Genomic DNA, 15,330 nt, shown 5'->3' with positions numbered 1-15,330 from the left:
TTCCCTACAGAGAAGGAAGCTGAGTAACAGAGGCAAATACATTCTCCCTGAACAGTTAATGCTGGTTGCTGTCTATGGGACAGCCACTACTTTGATCCCGCATTGCAACCCTTCTCTATTTGTGTGGACAGGGTATGTGCACAAGAGGCACACCTCCCACTCTCCCTCATTTCTTCCCCTTCTACAAGCTTATTACAAGGAAAGAGATTTTTTTTTCAGATGACAATGCCACTTTATCCACTGCCCTTCCCTTTTTTTAACTTGCTTACAGATTCATTGGTGGGGGAGCGAACAGAGTCGAGAGCATGACCTCACACCTTTATACAGTGGTACTTGCTGAATGCAGTGGTCATTGGTAGGGCAGCATTTTAGGCAATGTAGATTACAAGAACATTATATTGCCCTCTTGAGTAATTAATGGCTATTGGAAGTAGAAAGTATTTGTACTTGGGGAATTTGATCTCTCAGATTTTAAAAAATAAGAAGAAATTCAGTTATTTTATTGCAAACATATGTAAAATGTACATGCAAGAGTGGCTAGAGAGGTGAAGGATGGGATTCATTTATAATCTTGTGTTTCAGTCAACACAGGTTAGAACACGCTTCCCCCCCTTCGTCACCAATGGAATGTGTTTCTTGTTAATTCCCTGAAACAGCTGGAAGAGTTGAGGCTGGTGAATTCTTTATGACAGGGTTAAGCTTCTGTAACCATAATGTATGATCTGCTGATAAAAACATGCTGCAAGAGCAAAGTACACTTTAGAGACTTCCTGAAGAAGAGATTCATTTTGTAAAGAGTGACCTACAATTTCATAATTCTGCTAGGAAATTCACAAATACACACGCCCGTCTAAGACTGCTTCCATTTTGGGAGAGCTGGGGCTGAGAAGTTTACAAGGGTTTAATTCTGCAGTCTTTCATATGAAAAAGCAATTCTTACTCACGGTCATATTCTACCCTCTTTCAACGCTTTTTAGGTATTATTCTATCATTCTGCAGTAAGAGAACTTTCTATCATGAAGCACGTTCTCTCAGCTGCTAAGATTTCCCACTTGTGCTGACATGTCTTACGTGGAAGTCATTTTGCAGCTGAGTAATCATGACAGACTTCCAGATGAAAAGAAGAAAAAGGAAAAGAACAATTAGAAATAAGAGAGGTGGTTTTAGGAAGCACAGATAACAGAGTGGGGTTACACTGAAATACACAGCATGAGGAAGGAGGCACCACCACAAAGAGGTTTTGTGCCAGGTTATTTTTTGAACTCACAAATGAAAAACCAGTCAGATCATAAAACCATCAAAGTCCTCAAGATTGCTCTCCACACTTGTAGTACCTATTTGCTTTGGTGACCACTCAGTCCTGCTGCTTTGGCTCACCCTTATGGAGCATCAAACATACCTAATCCTGGCCGAGTAGTAATTGGCAGGAAGTCACAACAGACTTTTTCTTTGGTGAACCTTCACTGCTTAATCGAGTCCTATCTTCACAGGCATAGCGGTCACTCTTCAATCCAAGCAACAAGTTAAAACATTTTCCAAACATCTGTTCCACTATCACTAGTTCTGATCTCTGGTCCTTGTAATCAGCCACATAATCCTGGGCCTGTCAGGTATACGCACACTGCATTTGCCTGTTGGATATCTGACTCCTTGCAATTGAGGATTCTTTTTTCCAAATCGTATAATGATTTATTATCAGCATTATCTGAACCAAGTACCCATCTGCTCACATGCTTTGCCAGATCAGATGATACTCATTTAATTTCATTTCAAGTACACATAACATTCTTTTAACAGCCTGACATGGATGCCTTTCAGTACACACGTGCATTTCTGCTCTGCACAGCATTCTTGGAAGTAGCCAGTGTGCTGGGCTGTGCAGTGAGGAAGATGTTCTGTGATGGTCCCTTGTAAGGACACTACCTCGATAATCCAACACAATAGAGAAAGCACACGCAGTTTCAAAATTGCTTCCTTAACATATAAGCAGGGTTCTCTTACTGTGACAGCTTCATGTGAATTGCAGCTAGGAACCCCTGCAATTTTCTAGCTGTAATATCCAGTTAAATGCACAGTCAGTCAGCCATTATTAATAGTTGACGGATTCCTTCCTAAGCCTCAGGCAAAGACATGCGAATCAAGTCTCTGCCATAGGGAAGTCCCAGGATTAGAAGAAACATAGGAACAACGAGGGCCTCAAAAAGATAGCAGAAAAGGGAGAATGGATTCACATTGGACTCTATTTCTAGGCTCTAATGGTTCAATCACTTCTAAAATCCAAGCAGCTATGGACTACTGCACAAGCACTTGATAAGAAAACATTAAAAAGCAAACCAAGTTCTGATGGATACCTGCTTCTCCCCGAAGGGCCTTCTCCACAGCAACCCCTCTCTCCTCGAGTTGCCTCTGCTTCTCTTCCACTTGTTCAAGCTGTCGCTGGATGATCTGTTCAGAGAAGAATGGAGCAGAACCTCACCAAGAGTAATTCTCCTGCTCTGTCTACAGCACTCATCCAGCACTAAGTGACATCAGTCAAATTGCTCTTTTCAAAAACAAGTATTAGTACTCAATAACACACTGCTTCAAAAGTTGACAGCTTCATAAGTTAGCATCACATTCCCTCCAGTGACAAAATCCTCCCCATCCCCTTGCATCCTATTCCTTAATTTTGCAAACACCTTAAAGCTCACTTATTTGCTACAACTCCAATCACCTTCCTAAATGATGAATATTCAGTCAGCTGAGCCCCTACCTCAAGTTTTAAACAAATCCCATCACCTATAGATGATGCCAGCAGTCTTTCAACAGATTCTCTGGTAATTAAAGGTTAATTTGGTAACACTTCACCTAGCAGCATGACCTAGCAAAGCAACGACAGGTGCAGCTTCATCAGGTATTATCTGACTGTCACTGTTGTGATAAGTGCATGATGCTCCATTCTTCTCCAGCTAGAAAGGAGATGGATTTTGGATTTTTGGTCATTACTTTTCTCGCCGTAAAACTATCATGGTGGGTTTCAGCCATTCTTCTGATTTCCATGACATGAGACTACAACATTTGAAAGAGGGAGCAGGGACAACCATGTAGAGTACATTCCATCTCTGGATCCTCTTCTGGCACACTCAGAGGAATGTCAGGATCATGGTGGTTTCACACAGAATTAACTCTCTGCCACGACAAGAAGATTGTGAGACATTACCTGAGCTCTGTGTAACCTCTTTAGCTCCTCCTGCTTGGCTTGTCTACGGGCAGCTTTCTGTACTCGACGAGTCAGCTTGGCATTCAGTTCCTCTTCTGTATAGGCTCTCTGAAGGAATGAAAAACAGGAGCATATCTTATTTGCATGCTCAGAGGTATTGGGGGAGGGATGACCATTTTCTCTTCCAAAATCTCAGAAGGGAGGTGTTCTGTCTTTGCCATGGCTGTGTCAAAAGTCAAGCTTCTGTAGGCAAAGGTGTTCACAGTGCAGTGAGCAACAATTTCACAGTCAAATCAGGAGTGAAGAAGCATATAAGCCAACTGCAAAGCTGTGATTCCATATAATGTCCCACCTCTGTCTTCCACTGCTATATGAAACCTCTCCCCAAAGATCAAATCAATTTTTATTCTCTGTTTCTCAAGAGATTTAGCCAAAATGGTTTAAATCAACGAGTATCGTATAGAGGGGTCACCCTGATTTCATTTTAGAGAGTAAAGGCATATCTACATGAACAGTTACAGCAGTATAAGCTAAGAAATTATTGCAGACTAGTGTAGTTGTATTGGTATGCCCCTGTCCCTATTTTATTCTGGAGCAAGAACATCCATAGTTGGAAATGATACTGGTCTAACTGGCAGCAGAACTGCCACCCTGGACTTCCCAAGGGCTGACTTTGAACTGTTTAGAAGGCTGGCTGACAGAGTCCCTTGGGAGGCTGCCCTGAAGGGCAAAGGAGTCCAAGAAGGATGAACGCTCTTCAAGAAGGAAATCCTGGAGGCGCAAGAGCAGACCATTCCCATGTGCCAAAAGATGAGCCAGCGGGGAAGAAAACTGGCTTGGCTGAACAGAGAGCTTTGGCTGGATCTCAGAAAAAAAAGGAAAGTCTATGAGATTTTGGAAGAAGCAGCAGGCAATCTGGGAGGACTACAAGGATAAAGCAAGGTCCTGCAGGGAGTAAATTAGGAGAACTAAAGCCCAACTAGAACTTAAATTGGTTAATTCTGTGAAATATAATAAAAATGCTTCTATAAATATATTAACAACATAAGGAGGGTCAAGGAGAATCTCCATCCTTTACTGGATGCAGAAGGAACCAAGGGACAAAGGATGAGGATAAGGCTGAGGTAGTTAATGCCTTTTTTGTCCCAGTCTTTAATAGTAAGATCAGCTGTTCTCCAGGTGCCGTGCCCCCTGAACCAGAAGACGGGGATGGGGAGCAGAACAAAGCTCCCATGATCCAAGAGGAAATGCTTAGTGACCTACTCTGCCACTCAAACACGCACAAGTCTACGGGGTCGGATGGGATACACCCAAGGGCACTGAGGGAGCTGGTGGAGGTGCTCACAAAACCCCTTTCCATCATCTATCAGCAGTCCTGGCTGACTGGGGAAGTTCAACTTGACTGGAGGCTGGCAAATGTGATGCCCATTTACAAGAACTGGGGGGAGGATCTGGGGAACTACAGGCCTGTCAGTCTGACCTCAGTGCTGGGGAAAGTCATGGAGCGGATCATCTTGAGTGCCATCATGTGGCATGTCCAGGACAACCAGAAGATCGGGCCCAGTCAGCATGGGTTTATGAAAGGCAGGTCCTGCTTAACGAACCTGATCTCCTTCTATGACAAGGTGACCCATTTAGCGGATGCAGGAAAGGCTGTGGACGTAGTCTACCTGGACTTTAGTAAAGCCTTCAACAACATTTTCCACAGCATTCTCCTGGAGAAACTGTCTGTTCATGGCCTGGACAGGCATAATCTTTCCTGGGTAAAAAACTGGCTGGATGGCTGGGCCTAAAGAGTGGTGGTGAATGGAGTTAAATCCAGTTGGAGGCTAATCACAAGTGGTGTTCCCTAGGGCTCAGCAGTTTTGGGGCCAGTTCTATTTAACATCTTTATCGATGACGTAGATGAGGGGATTGAGCATACCCTCAGTACGTTTGCAGATGACACTAAGCTGGGTGGGAGTGTTGATCTGCTTGAGGGTAGGCAGGCTTTACAGAGGGACCTGGACAGGCTGAATTAATGAGTCAAAGCCAATTGCATGAGGTTCAACAAGGCCAAGTGCTGGGTCCTACACTTGGGTCACAACAACTCCATACAACGCTACAGACCAGGGGAAGAATGTCGGGAAAGCTGCTTGGCAGAGAGGGATCTAGGGGTGCTGGTTGACAGCCGACTGAACATGAGCCAGTAGTGTGCTCAGGTGGCCAAGAAGGCCAATGGCATCCTGGCCTGTATCAGAAATAGTGTGACAAGCAGGACAAGGGAAGTGATCCTTCCCCTGTACTCGGCACTGGTGAGTCCGTATCTTGAATACTGTGTTCAGTTCTGGGTCCCTCACTACAGGAAGGACATTGAGGCACTGGAGCATGTCCAGAGAAGGGCAATGATGATGGTGAGGGGTCTGGAGCACAAGTATTATGGGGAGTGGCTGAGGGAACTGGAGTTGTTTAGCCTGGAGTAAAGAAGGCTGAAGGGAGACCTTGTTGCCCTCTACAACTATATGAAAGGAAGTTGTAGCAAGGTGGGGGTTGAACTCTTCTCTCACATAACAAGCAATAGGATGAGAAGAAATGGTGTCAAGTAGCATCACAGGAGGTTTAGATTGGATATTAGAAAAAATTTCTTCACTGAAAGGGTTATCAGGCATTGGAACAGGCTGCCCAGAGAGGTGGTTGAGTCACCATCCTGGAGATATTTAGAAGACTGGTAGATGAATTGCTTAATGACATGGTTTAGCAGTGGACAGGTTATGGCTGGACTCAATAATCTTAAAGGTCTTTTCCAACCAAATGATTCTATAATTCTGTTCTATGGTAACTGGCAATGACTACCTGTGTAAATTTGTGCAACTTTTCTATGAATCAAGAAGGCAAAAAGACATCTGAAAGCAGAATGACATTCTGGTGTGAGATGGGAAATCCCATCTCAAGAGCAACCCCATAAAGCCAGCTGGCGTAAAACAGAGCAAACAACCCCTAAGCTAAAACTAGAATATTACAACGCCAGAAGTCATCCAAAAGGAGAAAGGTTATTCCTATAGAAAGTTATTTCCTCTTTTTTTTTTCTCAGTTAAACTAGTTTAAAAATAAGGAAGTCTTTTTAACATTACTGAAATGGGGTTTAGTATCTTATCAGGTTGACTGGTTGTGTTGTAGTCTAGGAGGGCTTCCTCTCATAGACTTTTTTAAGTGTCAAAGAAACTTTACATCAGGTGAACTACAGTGAAGAAAAGAACTCTCTTCCCACATACATGTATATAAACTTTAAGAGACAGCTGTGAGCAGATGTCTTCCACTCCTGGAAAGACATCTCCATGGACAGTCAACTTTAGGGACAAAATGTTAAGTCAGACCACCCTGAAATTTGCTTTATCTATTTATTTTACTGCCACGTTGGTCAGTCTAGCTCTGGCTTATTGTTCTCAGTTGATAGAGTTTAAGGTAGCATCACTGCTCTATTAAAAATCCTTCAGATAGACGGTTAGCAAGAACTGCTGTTAAAGTTCCAAGAAGTTAACACCTTAGTCTTTCTTTAAAACACAAAATCCACAATGATACCCAGATCAGAAGGTAAAACCATAGAGGGTGTGACTTTCCTATCCCATGTAACACTGTTGTGACTGTGAAGACAGGACAAGAAGAATTTCAGAAAGTGGCAACACTCCTAAAGAGGAAATGCAACTTCTATCTTGATTTTAGCTTGATATAGAGTTTCACTAAGATTTCAGTGAACTCAGCAATTTTGAAGGATGCTGTGTGACAATTCACTTGAACTCACATTCCAAGTATTAAAAAAAAAATACACGTACATATTTAATTGCCTAGAAAACGAATTCATTCTGAAGCTCAAAGATCATCCACATCGCTCCGTACATTTGTGCACTGCTGTGCACTGCTAATTGCATGCATTCTAACCAGATAGTTCGGAGCTTAATGCATTTTCAGTAGGCAACCTCTACAGACATTTTTCTGCTCATATCTGCTAACATCTCACGCATGCACAGTCAATGTTTGTGATGTTAGTGTACATGTGATGGGTAGCTACGGATTCAATGGGTTAATATAGGGACATGCAATGCAACAATGGCCAACTAGTGGGAATGGAGACACTACCTTTGACGAATATGATCTCTTGAATGCCAAGGCGTGTGGTACATAAATCGACTTTAAAAGGGGAATGGTAAAGGAAAAAAAAATAAACAAACATACAAAATGAAGCAAAATCAGTTCAACATTGAAAACAGATGCACAGTAATAAAACAAAGCTGTTTTTAATTGAAACATAAAATTGTGCAAATGCTGAACATGACCCAGACTGATGAAGCACAATGGAACTTCTGTCCACAGAATGAAGTTTCCAGCACTCTCCTGAAGGCTATTAGCTTTAGAGGCCTCTTTGACAATTAGAGCCAACTTGGAAAGACATTTTTCTAGAGGAATTATTTGGCCTTTATCTACCTATGGTTTTAATATCTACTGGGTAAGTATAAGTACATACATATACAAAGTTTTAGCTTAGAATTTGGAATAATGGCTTATGCTGGGGCACATTTGGTCTGAACTGGCTCAGCCAACCATATGCTGTGTGACTCTGTCACACAACTCTCCATTTACAATCTGCCTTACAACCTCTCCCAGGAGTTGTGTTAATTTCATGATTTTAAATTCTCTCTACTTCATAGAAATTATCATTTACATCTAACATAATACATCTTCCTCATTGCTTTATGACAGGAGAAACACCAGACGGGCTCAGAGTGGGTTATGTGTCCTACAGTAATGGATTCTCCCTGTCTAAAAAGAGAACGTCTAGGGAGCTTGAGGAGCTAAAAGGAGGAGGACAAATTACTACCTTCCCCTATCCAGGGACTTTCTACGTTACCCTGTAGCCAGAAATAAGGCAAGTGAAATACCCAGATTTTATACGAGAGGTAAATTTCCCTTGTGTCATGAAGTACAGAGGGCATTGTGCCAATCTGAGCAAACAGCCAGCATTTTGCATTTTCACATTCAATTAAGTAAAACAATAACAAATGAAAAGCCATGGAACAACTTCAGCATGTACGCAAACTTCAGGAAAAAGCAAGCTATCTATGGTAGTAAAACACATGTCTGATCACAATACCACAATTGTACAGGAACAACGACAAACACACTCACAGAGACACACACCTATAAACACGAGACCCATGGGGTATTTACGTTAGGAATTCTTTACAAGATGCTTCTCTTGAAAGACGCTACATTAAACAACACTGAATTAATTCACTGCTGATCACAAAGTACAGGCTTAACAAAGCAAGCTGTCTGGGAAGCAAGCTCACTATAATTACCAAAAAAAGGCAGCACAAGCAGAATTTCAATTTAGAGAAGGGGTTCACATAAAAGTTATGTGGCACACTGGAAGTCAACTCTTACTCATAATAAGTAGCAGGTGGTTTGTAACTTAAAAAACATACCCCCCATCCAAAAATCAGTAAAACCTAGTTTTGTCAGTCTCAAAGTTCAGTTACATTTCTTTTAACAGCAAGGCATTCTAGTGTTTGCATGTACATTCCACACTCTTGAATGGGATGCAGTAAAACTAGGTAAGTGGAGTTCTCAGATTCGTTTCCTCTAAATAAATTCATTCTCAAAACTGTTTTTTAGAAAATAGGCAGATGCTGAGCAAAGGAATTCTTAATGTAACTTCAGCAACAGCAAATGGGAGAAAACGAGACACCACCACCATGCTCTTAGCAGAGCTGGTGAGATATTTTCAGTATTAGGATTCCAGGCATCTGCCACTGTCATTTAACTCCACCAATGTTCAGTGATGAGATCTTTTCTTCTGCAAAAGCCATTGTAAATGAAAGTAGCTCAGCACAGAAAAAAAGAAAAGTGACCATCAAGACATATCAAAGTCTGAAAACAAATATAGACCTTACTGAAGCCCTGCTTCCTCCTGAAGGAACTTACAAGGCAGAACAGTAACTCTTATCTGAACCCCCTTTGTATTGCACAGCTGTCCTCTGCTGGCCACAGGTACCTCATTCTTCTGCATGTCTTGGAAAATGCAGAATTTCTCATGAAACGCCTTGAGGGCATGCAAGGAGGGATGAAAGGGGGAGAGAAAAAAGGGAATAAAATAGAAACAAAATAGTCTTTCACTTGGAAGAGATCTAGATCAACTAGGGAGAGAGGTTAAAAGAGAGGTAAGTAAATACAGAAAATTCCTACTTCACATCAACTCCTTCCACCAGTCTTAAATTCATTAGTTGTTCCAATTCATTCCACTATATATACAAAAAGCATTTCCTATGACACTTCAATTTGCAGTACTTCCATACCTTTGTCATCTGAGCCAAGTATCAACTAGACCCTGCCATTTTAGACTGATTTGTGCACACTGGATGACAGGTTTGAGACAGGAAGCACAAACCACTGTGCCTGTGACACTGCCCTCTCAAATGCTCTCTTCTTTCCGAGCCTCTTGAACATGTGAACCATGTGAACCAGGAAAGGACAGAAAGAATGTATTTTTCATCCTTCAGTACTAGAAGGACCTTAGTGTTCTGTGGGGTCAATGAAATCTGTACTTACTTCTCCAAACATTGCAAAGTCTCTCTAGCTGAGCTTAGAAGCTCTCAGGAATGAAAGAAGGGCTTTTCCCCATTACTATCATTGACTGGTTCCTTAAATTTTTCCACTTATTTTTGCATTAATAGTGCCATCCTAAAATGCAAATAAATAGCTTTAAAGCAACTAACATTGGCACTTGGCTCTCACCATATTTTCCACATATAAATATGTGCAAACAAACTAAACTTATTTTTTGCTCTTGGCTTTTATGGAGACCCACTGGTGCCTCCTGTTTCCTCCCCAAAGACTTCCTTAAAGCACCATTTAAAGTGAAACTGTCTTACAGTATGACATTATAGCACTAGCTAGGGAAGGTTGGTCAGGAATAAGGAACACCACTCTCAGAAGCAGAGTTCATACCAGACCACACTGGAACAAGACACCGAGGCTAAGACAAACCTCTGTATACTGACATTTCACAGGTGGACACTATGATGTATTTCAGCTTCACAGCTGTTAACTACACACACAGAAAATACTCAGCAACTAGCAAGAAGTCTTCAAAGAAAACAGGGTCAAAATGGAAGAAAGAGCTGATGGCTCATCTTTTCTCCAAAAAGAGAAGGTACTAACGCAGACTGTACACATTCTCTTCTCCAAGGAAAAATAAGCAAATCTGAATGAGCTGCAAAACTGCAGCCTATAGCTTACCTCTTAGTCGATGATCTGTCTTGACTATGTTCTCGATGTATAGAAAAGCACATTCCTGTCTGTAGTTTGCTTGGAATTCTACCACTTCAATCTATCAAAGAGGCTGGTAAAACAGTATCCTAAAATGGGACCCTTACAAAAAGTGAGGACTACCTCTGTTATTTTTGCAATAACATTAGAGCCAGTGAAATTTACTCTTCTGACATTAAAGGTCTGTTTTCCGTAGACCAGTGGCATGCTCAAAACAGGGACAAAATTCACTATTCTGACCATGATATTTGTTGTAATGTTACGGTGAGGCAACAGATCCCTCATATAACAGTGGAGAGTAGCTTGCAATTGTGAAATTCCAACTTACAGGAAAGCCTGTTCCACAGAAGAAACAGTAAGAACAACAAAATTAATCATCCAAGTTTTTGAAGTGGTTGTCTGATCCTGTGATCTGCATGATGCTAGGTCCACCTAAAATGCATTTCCAATCTGCCTACCTCTCGCTTGGATTTCTGGGAGGAACGTTCCAGAATATCATCACTGGAGAGGTCAGAGTCCTCTGAGAAACTCAGATGTTGACGGAGCTGCAAATCTGAGAAGCCAGGAATAAAAAGTGGAAGTTAGAGAAGCAGTAACTATTCTTTCTGTAAACATTTCAGAACTCAGTGCTTTTATGTCAGTCTCAGCTGCTTCACCTGGGATTACAGAGTGAACAGAGAAGCACTGCTCCCGAAAATTAATAACTTCCTGCAAACACTGTTAAAAATAATAGTCATGATATTCCCTCTGTACTGTATCAATGCTCTTACAATAGATACAGCACTCGGATGATGACAGCTGGCACTATTTTGGCTATTTGCACAAGGCCAGAGAAATGTAACACGTTTGCTTTCAATCACATTTATGGCTAACTTATTTACTGTATTACAATTTGCCATTAAACACCTCCACCCGCACCTGATGGCATGTGAGAGATTTACATAAGGCCGCAGAATCCCCACTTCACAGATCAGCAGACAGTTGCCAGATCACTGAGAACACAGAAGCAACTGCATCTCTGCAGTCTTCAGCATCCATGGAGCCAGATTGAAAGAAAAAAGAATAGACCACCCAAGGAAAAGACGAGGATTAGATTTAAAATAGAGACAAAAGGTCACAACCAACTGATTCCAACAAACAGGGCTTATTTCTCCAATCAGTCCAGGGCAGAAAGCAGACGTGCCTTGTACATACTGAGAGTGAAGCTTTTATTTAAGGATCCATTTTTTTCAGTGGCATATCAACTAACTCTGTCAGTACGCATACATACCATTCTAGTCACTAGCACCTATCTTGATGTGCCCATTGGCACTGGGGAGCAGTGTCATTCAGCATGGTAGCTGAATGACAAAGTAAGCCAAACTTACTTTCAAGGATACCTAAGTGTAGGAAAAGTACATGGCGCAGAGGCACGTATCTATTATACCTGCAACTGTAATCAATGGAGAAGCTTTGTGCTTCCCAGAATCCACAGTGGCACTGCTTGAGGGAGTACTCGGGCAGGATTTGTCATCAGTCTTTTTCTTCTTGTCTTTCTTATACCCAGAGAAAACAGACTTCCATAATGACCTAGGCTTTGTTGCTTCCTCTGTCCCACCACTAGATTTGTCGGAAAGCCTGCTGTCATTTTTGGATTTCTTCTCCTTTTTGTTCTTACGAGGGGAGAAAAGAGAAGTTCTTTTCTTACTCTTCCCACTGGAGCCTTCTGAAGACGTGACAGACCCTTCAGGCCCAGCCACATCAGCAGCAGGAGTGAAGAACTTCTCACTAGCAGCATCGTGCTTTCGTGTGGATCCATCTCCTATTTTCAAGACCAAGTGTTTTGGAGAGTCATAAAACAACTCCTTGGTCTTCAAGGGCATAGAAGACGCCTTTCGTGCCTTTGTGGCCCCAGCAGCAGCAGCTGCAGCCATCTCCATATCTTTCATCTTACACAACTGTTTAGCCATGGCATCACGCAGTGCTTGGCTCTTGACAGACTTCTCTCTTGCTCTCATTCTTTCTTCAGCAAGCTCCTTGGCCTCTGCAGAAATTTCAGGCAACACTCTCTTCTTCTGGTTAACCCCACCTTCCATTGAGGGTGGACCACCGTTTTCTTTGACCAAGGGCAAATTAACTGGTTTCTCTGACCTTGGCCTACTGGTAGGAGGTGTAAAGAACTTCTCATGAAGGCTTGAGTCCTCTGTCCTGTCATCATATGTGTCTTCCACATCATCAGCAAATGGAATCTCATCCACACTCTCTGCAAAAGACTTCCGGACTTCATCTTTTTTAGCCTGGGTTGACTCTTTGGCAGCAGAGGTTGGCTCACGGCGTGGAGGAGCAGGAGGTGTTGATGCTGGTGTCAGAGGTGACCTGGCTTCAACTTCATTCTGCCAGACTGCTTGATGTCTCTTTCTACGCAAAGTGGCTGGTTCTTCATCCTGAGGAGGTGGTGGAGGTGGACTTGATGGAGGAGTAAGCATGGTAGAGTCAGAAGTGTTGAAGCTCTGGCTACCCATAGTTCTCATGTTAGATGAGCTCTCCTGCAGGCCAAGTCCAGAGCTGCTGGATACATCTCTCCTTTCATCACTAGAACTCTTTAGCTCTTTTTCTGTTGGAGATTTTGGAGTGAGCAGAGAAATCTGCTCATTTTCTAACTTGGACAGTCCCTGCCTTCTTGGGGCAGGTTGGGGTTTCACAAGAGGGATCCTTTCATCCCCTGAAATATTCTCACTATTAAAAGCTTTCAGAGGAGTTGTCTCAAGGGCAGATACAGTAAAGTTTGTCTCTGAGCGTTTGTTTCTGTCTATGGGGGTGAGCCCTAAGCTCCTCCGGATTTCAGCACTCTTCATCCAGAATTCTTCTACAAGGTTACTCCGTTTCAGGGCTTCTTCTGCAGTAGTAGGGCTCCCCAGTTTTTCCACCTCACTATCCTGGCCCCTAAGGACCAGTTTGGCTAAGGGAGTAGATGTTAAGGCTGGGACAGGTTGGAAACATACTGGAGGCTCCACTGGGGATGGAATGGATGCTTCGGCAGAAGGCAAAGGCTGGGAACAGATAGGCATTTGAGCAGATGTTGGGGATGAAGCCAACGTTGGTGCTGCTGGCTGAGACTCTGCTCGTGATGTAGGTGCAATGGCTTCTGATGATGCAACCGGCTGGGATAACACTGGAGATGGTGGCACCAAAGGGCTCTTAACTTTCCTGTCTTTGGGAATTTCATCCTTTGGTCTTTCTTCAAGAATGAAAGGCTCAGGAAAAAAGCGTGTCTCTGGAGATTTTATTGCACGGGACAGTTCAGCCAAGGGATCTTTTACATCCTACAAAAAATGAAAAGGGGAAATATTAATAGTCAGTGGGCACATTAGAATACTGTTCTTGTTCTTTTTTTTTTATTTCATTTAACAAAGTTAGAAATAAGGAAACTATCCGAGTTTCAAAGTACAAAGAAACCCACATGTGGTATTCCACTCCCAGATCTGGAACATCACATAGAATTTCTCGTCAGGTATGGTTCATTCTTCCGCCCCGTTGTATAAACTGTCCTTTGTAGATGACAACAAGGCAAATTTAATTTTTAGAAGAAAAACCACAAAACTGAATTCCAGACATCTGTTTCTCTCTTAACCTGCTCTCCCTTCAAATCTCCCACTTCTGTGTATTGTGGTGGTCCCTCATCTCAGACAAATTTGATGCAAGTCTCTCCAGCTCTCAACAATGCAGCACTTCCCGCTGGCTAGCATCTGCTCTAATGTTTTCTTAAAGCAAGAGGTGCTTTCTCTGTTAAGAGTAAATTAGGTTGCAATTCCCTTGACCCTTAATGGTCTGAGTGTTCATTTCCTACATCCAGACTGCCATATTATTCAGTAGCACAACTTGCGTTTTTACAATTTAACCCTTTGGCAATGGATACTGAGTTCTGGGATTATTCTTTCCAATGGCATCTTTTGCACCAGCTTTCTTTTGAATGCAGGCAGTTTGGTTTAACTGACACATGACCATTACAGCATGAACCTCTCTGTCTGTATGCTTCTATGACACATATTACACAGGTCTTGAGTACTGCATTTAAGCACTGTCCTGATATAAACAATAACTATGTTTAACAGAATCATTAGATGGCTCTGAAAAGAAAAACCCTTAATTTTAATAGCAAGTGAATGTTGTCAGAAGTTGCTGTTGGCAAAACAGCCTTATCCTGTAACATGTCCATTGTAAAAGTAAACTGGTTTACGACAAAACTCTCTAGGATAAAGCCTAATCTTTCAGTAATTCCTTAAAAGCAAAAACTTGGGAAGAAAAACTTTGAATTGAACCTTGCTCTTACACACCATTAGTTGGAAACACCACAGTATGCTTGCACGCTGGCTCCAGGGTTGACAACATGACAGTACACCATTGCCATGTCTCACTTCCTTAAGCTGAACTATGTTGTTACTCTGGATTAAATAAGCATTGCTTTGGTTACTACTAAGTAATACAAATATAATTTTGAATTGCAACTGTACAGAATCTGCTTTTAGTACAGAAAAGATACCCAAACCAGGATAAACAGGATACACCTTACTTACGGCTCCTTTCATGCACTATATATATCTCTTCTTAACTGCACATTGTAATTAAAATCTCCCCTTATAATTCTTTTTGGGGCTTTGTGATGGGAACTTGTGTGACTGTGACAGAGTCACTACACTCTGAAGATAGGAAAGAAAGATGGTACATTATTTTTGAAGTCTAAAGGAAGTCAAATTTCAAGAAGATCGACACAAATTAGAGAGACAGGAAAGGAGGAAAGTCCACTGCTGTCAGTCCCCATCAGCTGATTCAACAAACTGTTCTATTAAACT

At 42.1% G+C, this 15,330-nt stretch overlaps 1 protein-coding gene across 1 annotated transcript in view; it reads right to left on the bottom strand.

Annotated features, from left to right (window-relative positions):
- The window catches only part of LOC104536761 (protein-methionine sulfoxide oxidase MICAL3-like), a gene marked incomplete at its 5' end in the record, with an annotated part of 70,294 nt that overhangs the window by 17,760 nt on the left and 37,204 nt on the right, over positions 1–15,330 (bottom strand). Inside the window, 5 exons of the mRNA XM_010179481.1 lie at positions 2,352–2,445; positions 3,200–3,307; positions 7,313–7,363; positions 10,960–11,054; positions 11,928–13,803. Of these exons, the coding sequence (XP_010177783.1) occupies positions 2,352–2,445; positions 3,200–3,307; positions 7,313–7,363; positions 10,960–11,054; positions 11,928–13,803 (2,224 nt within the window). The remainder of the gene's footprint in view (positions 1–2,351; positions 2,446–3,199; positions 3,308–7,312; positions 7,364–10,959; positions 11,055–11,927; positions 13,804–15,330) is intronic.

Source organism: Mesitornis unicolor, unplaced genomic scaffold, assembly GCF_000695765.1.
Source record: "Mesitornis unicolor isolate BGI_N332 unplaced genomic scaffold, ASM69576v1 scaffold150, whole genome shotgun sequence".
In the NCBI taxonomy this organism is placed as follows: Eukaryota; Metazoa; Chordata; class Aves; order Mesitornithiformes; family Mesitornithidae; genus Mesitornis; species Mesitornis unicolor.
The sequence above is the reverse complement of the archived record's forward strand: the minus strand, read 5'-3'. Positions and strand labels throughout refer to the sequence as shown.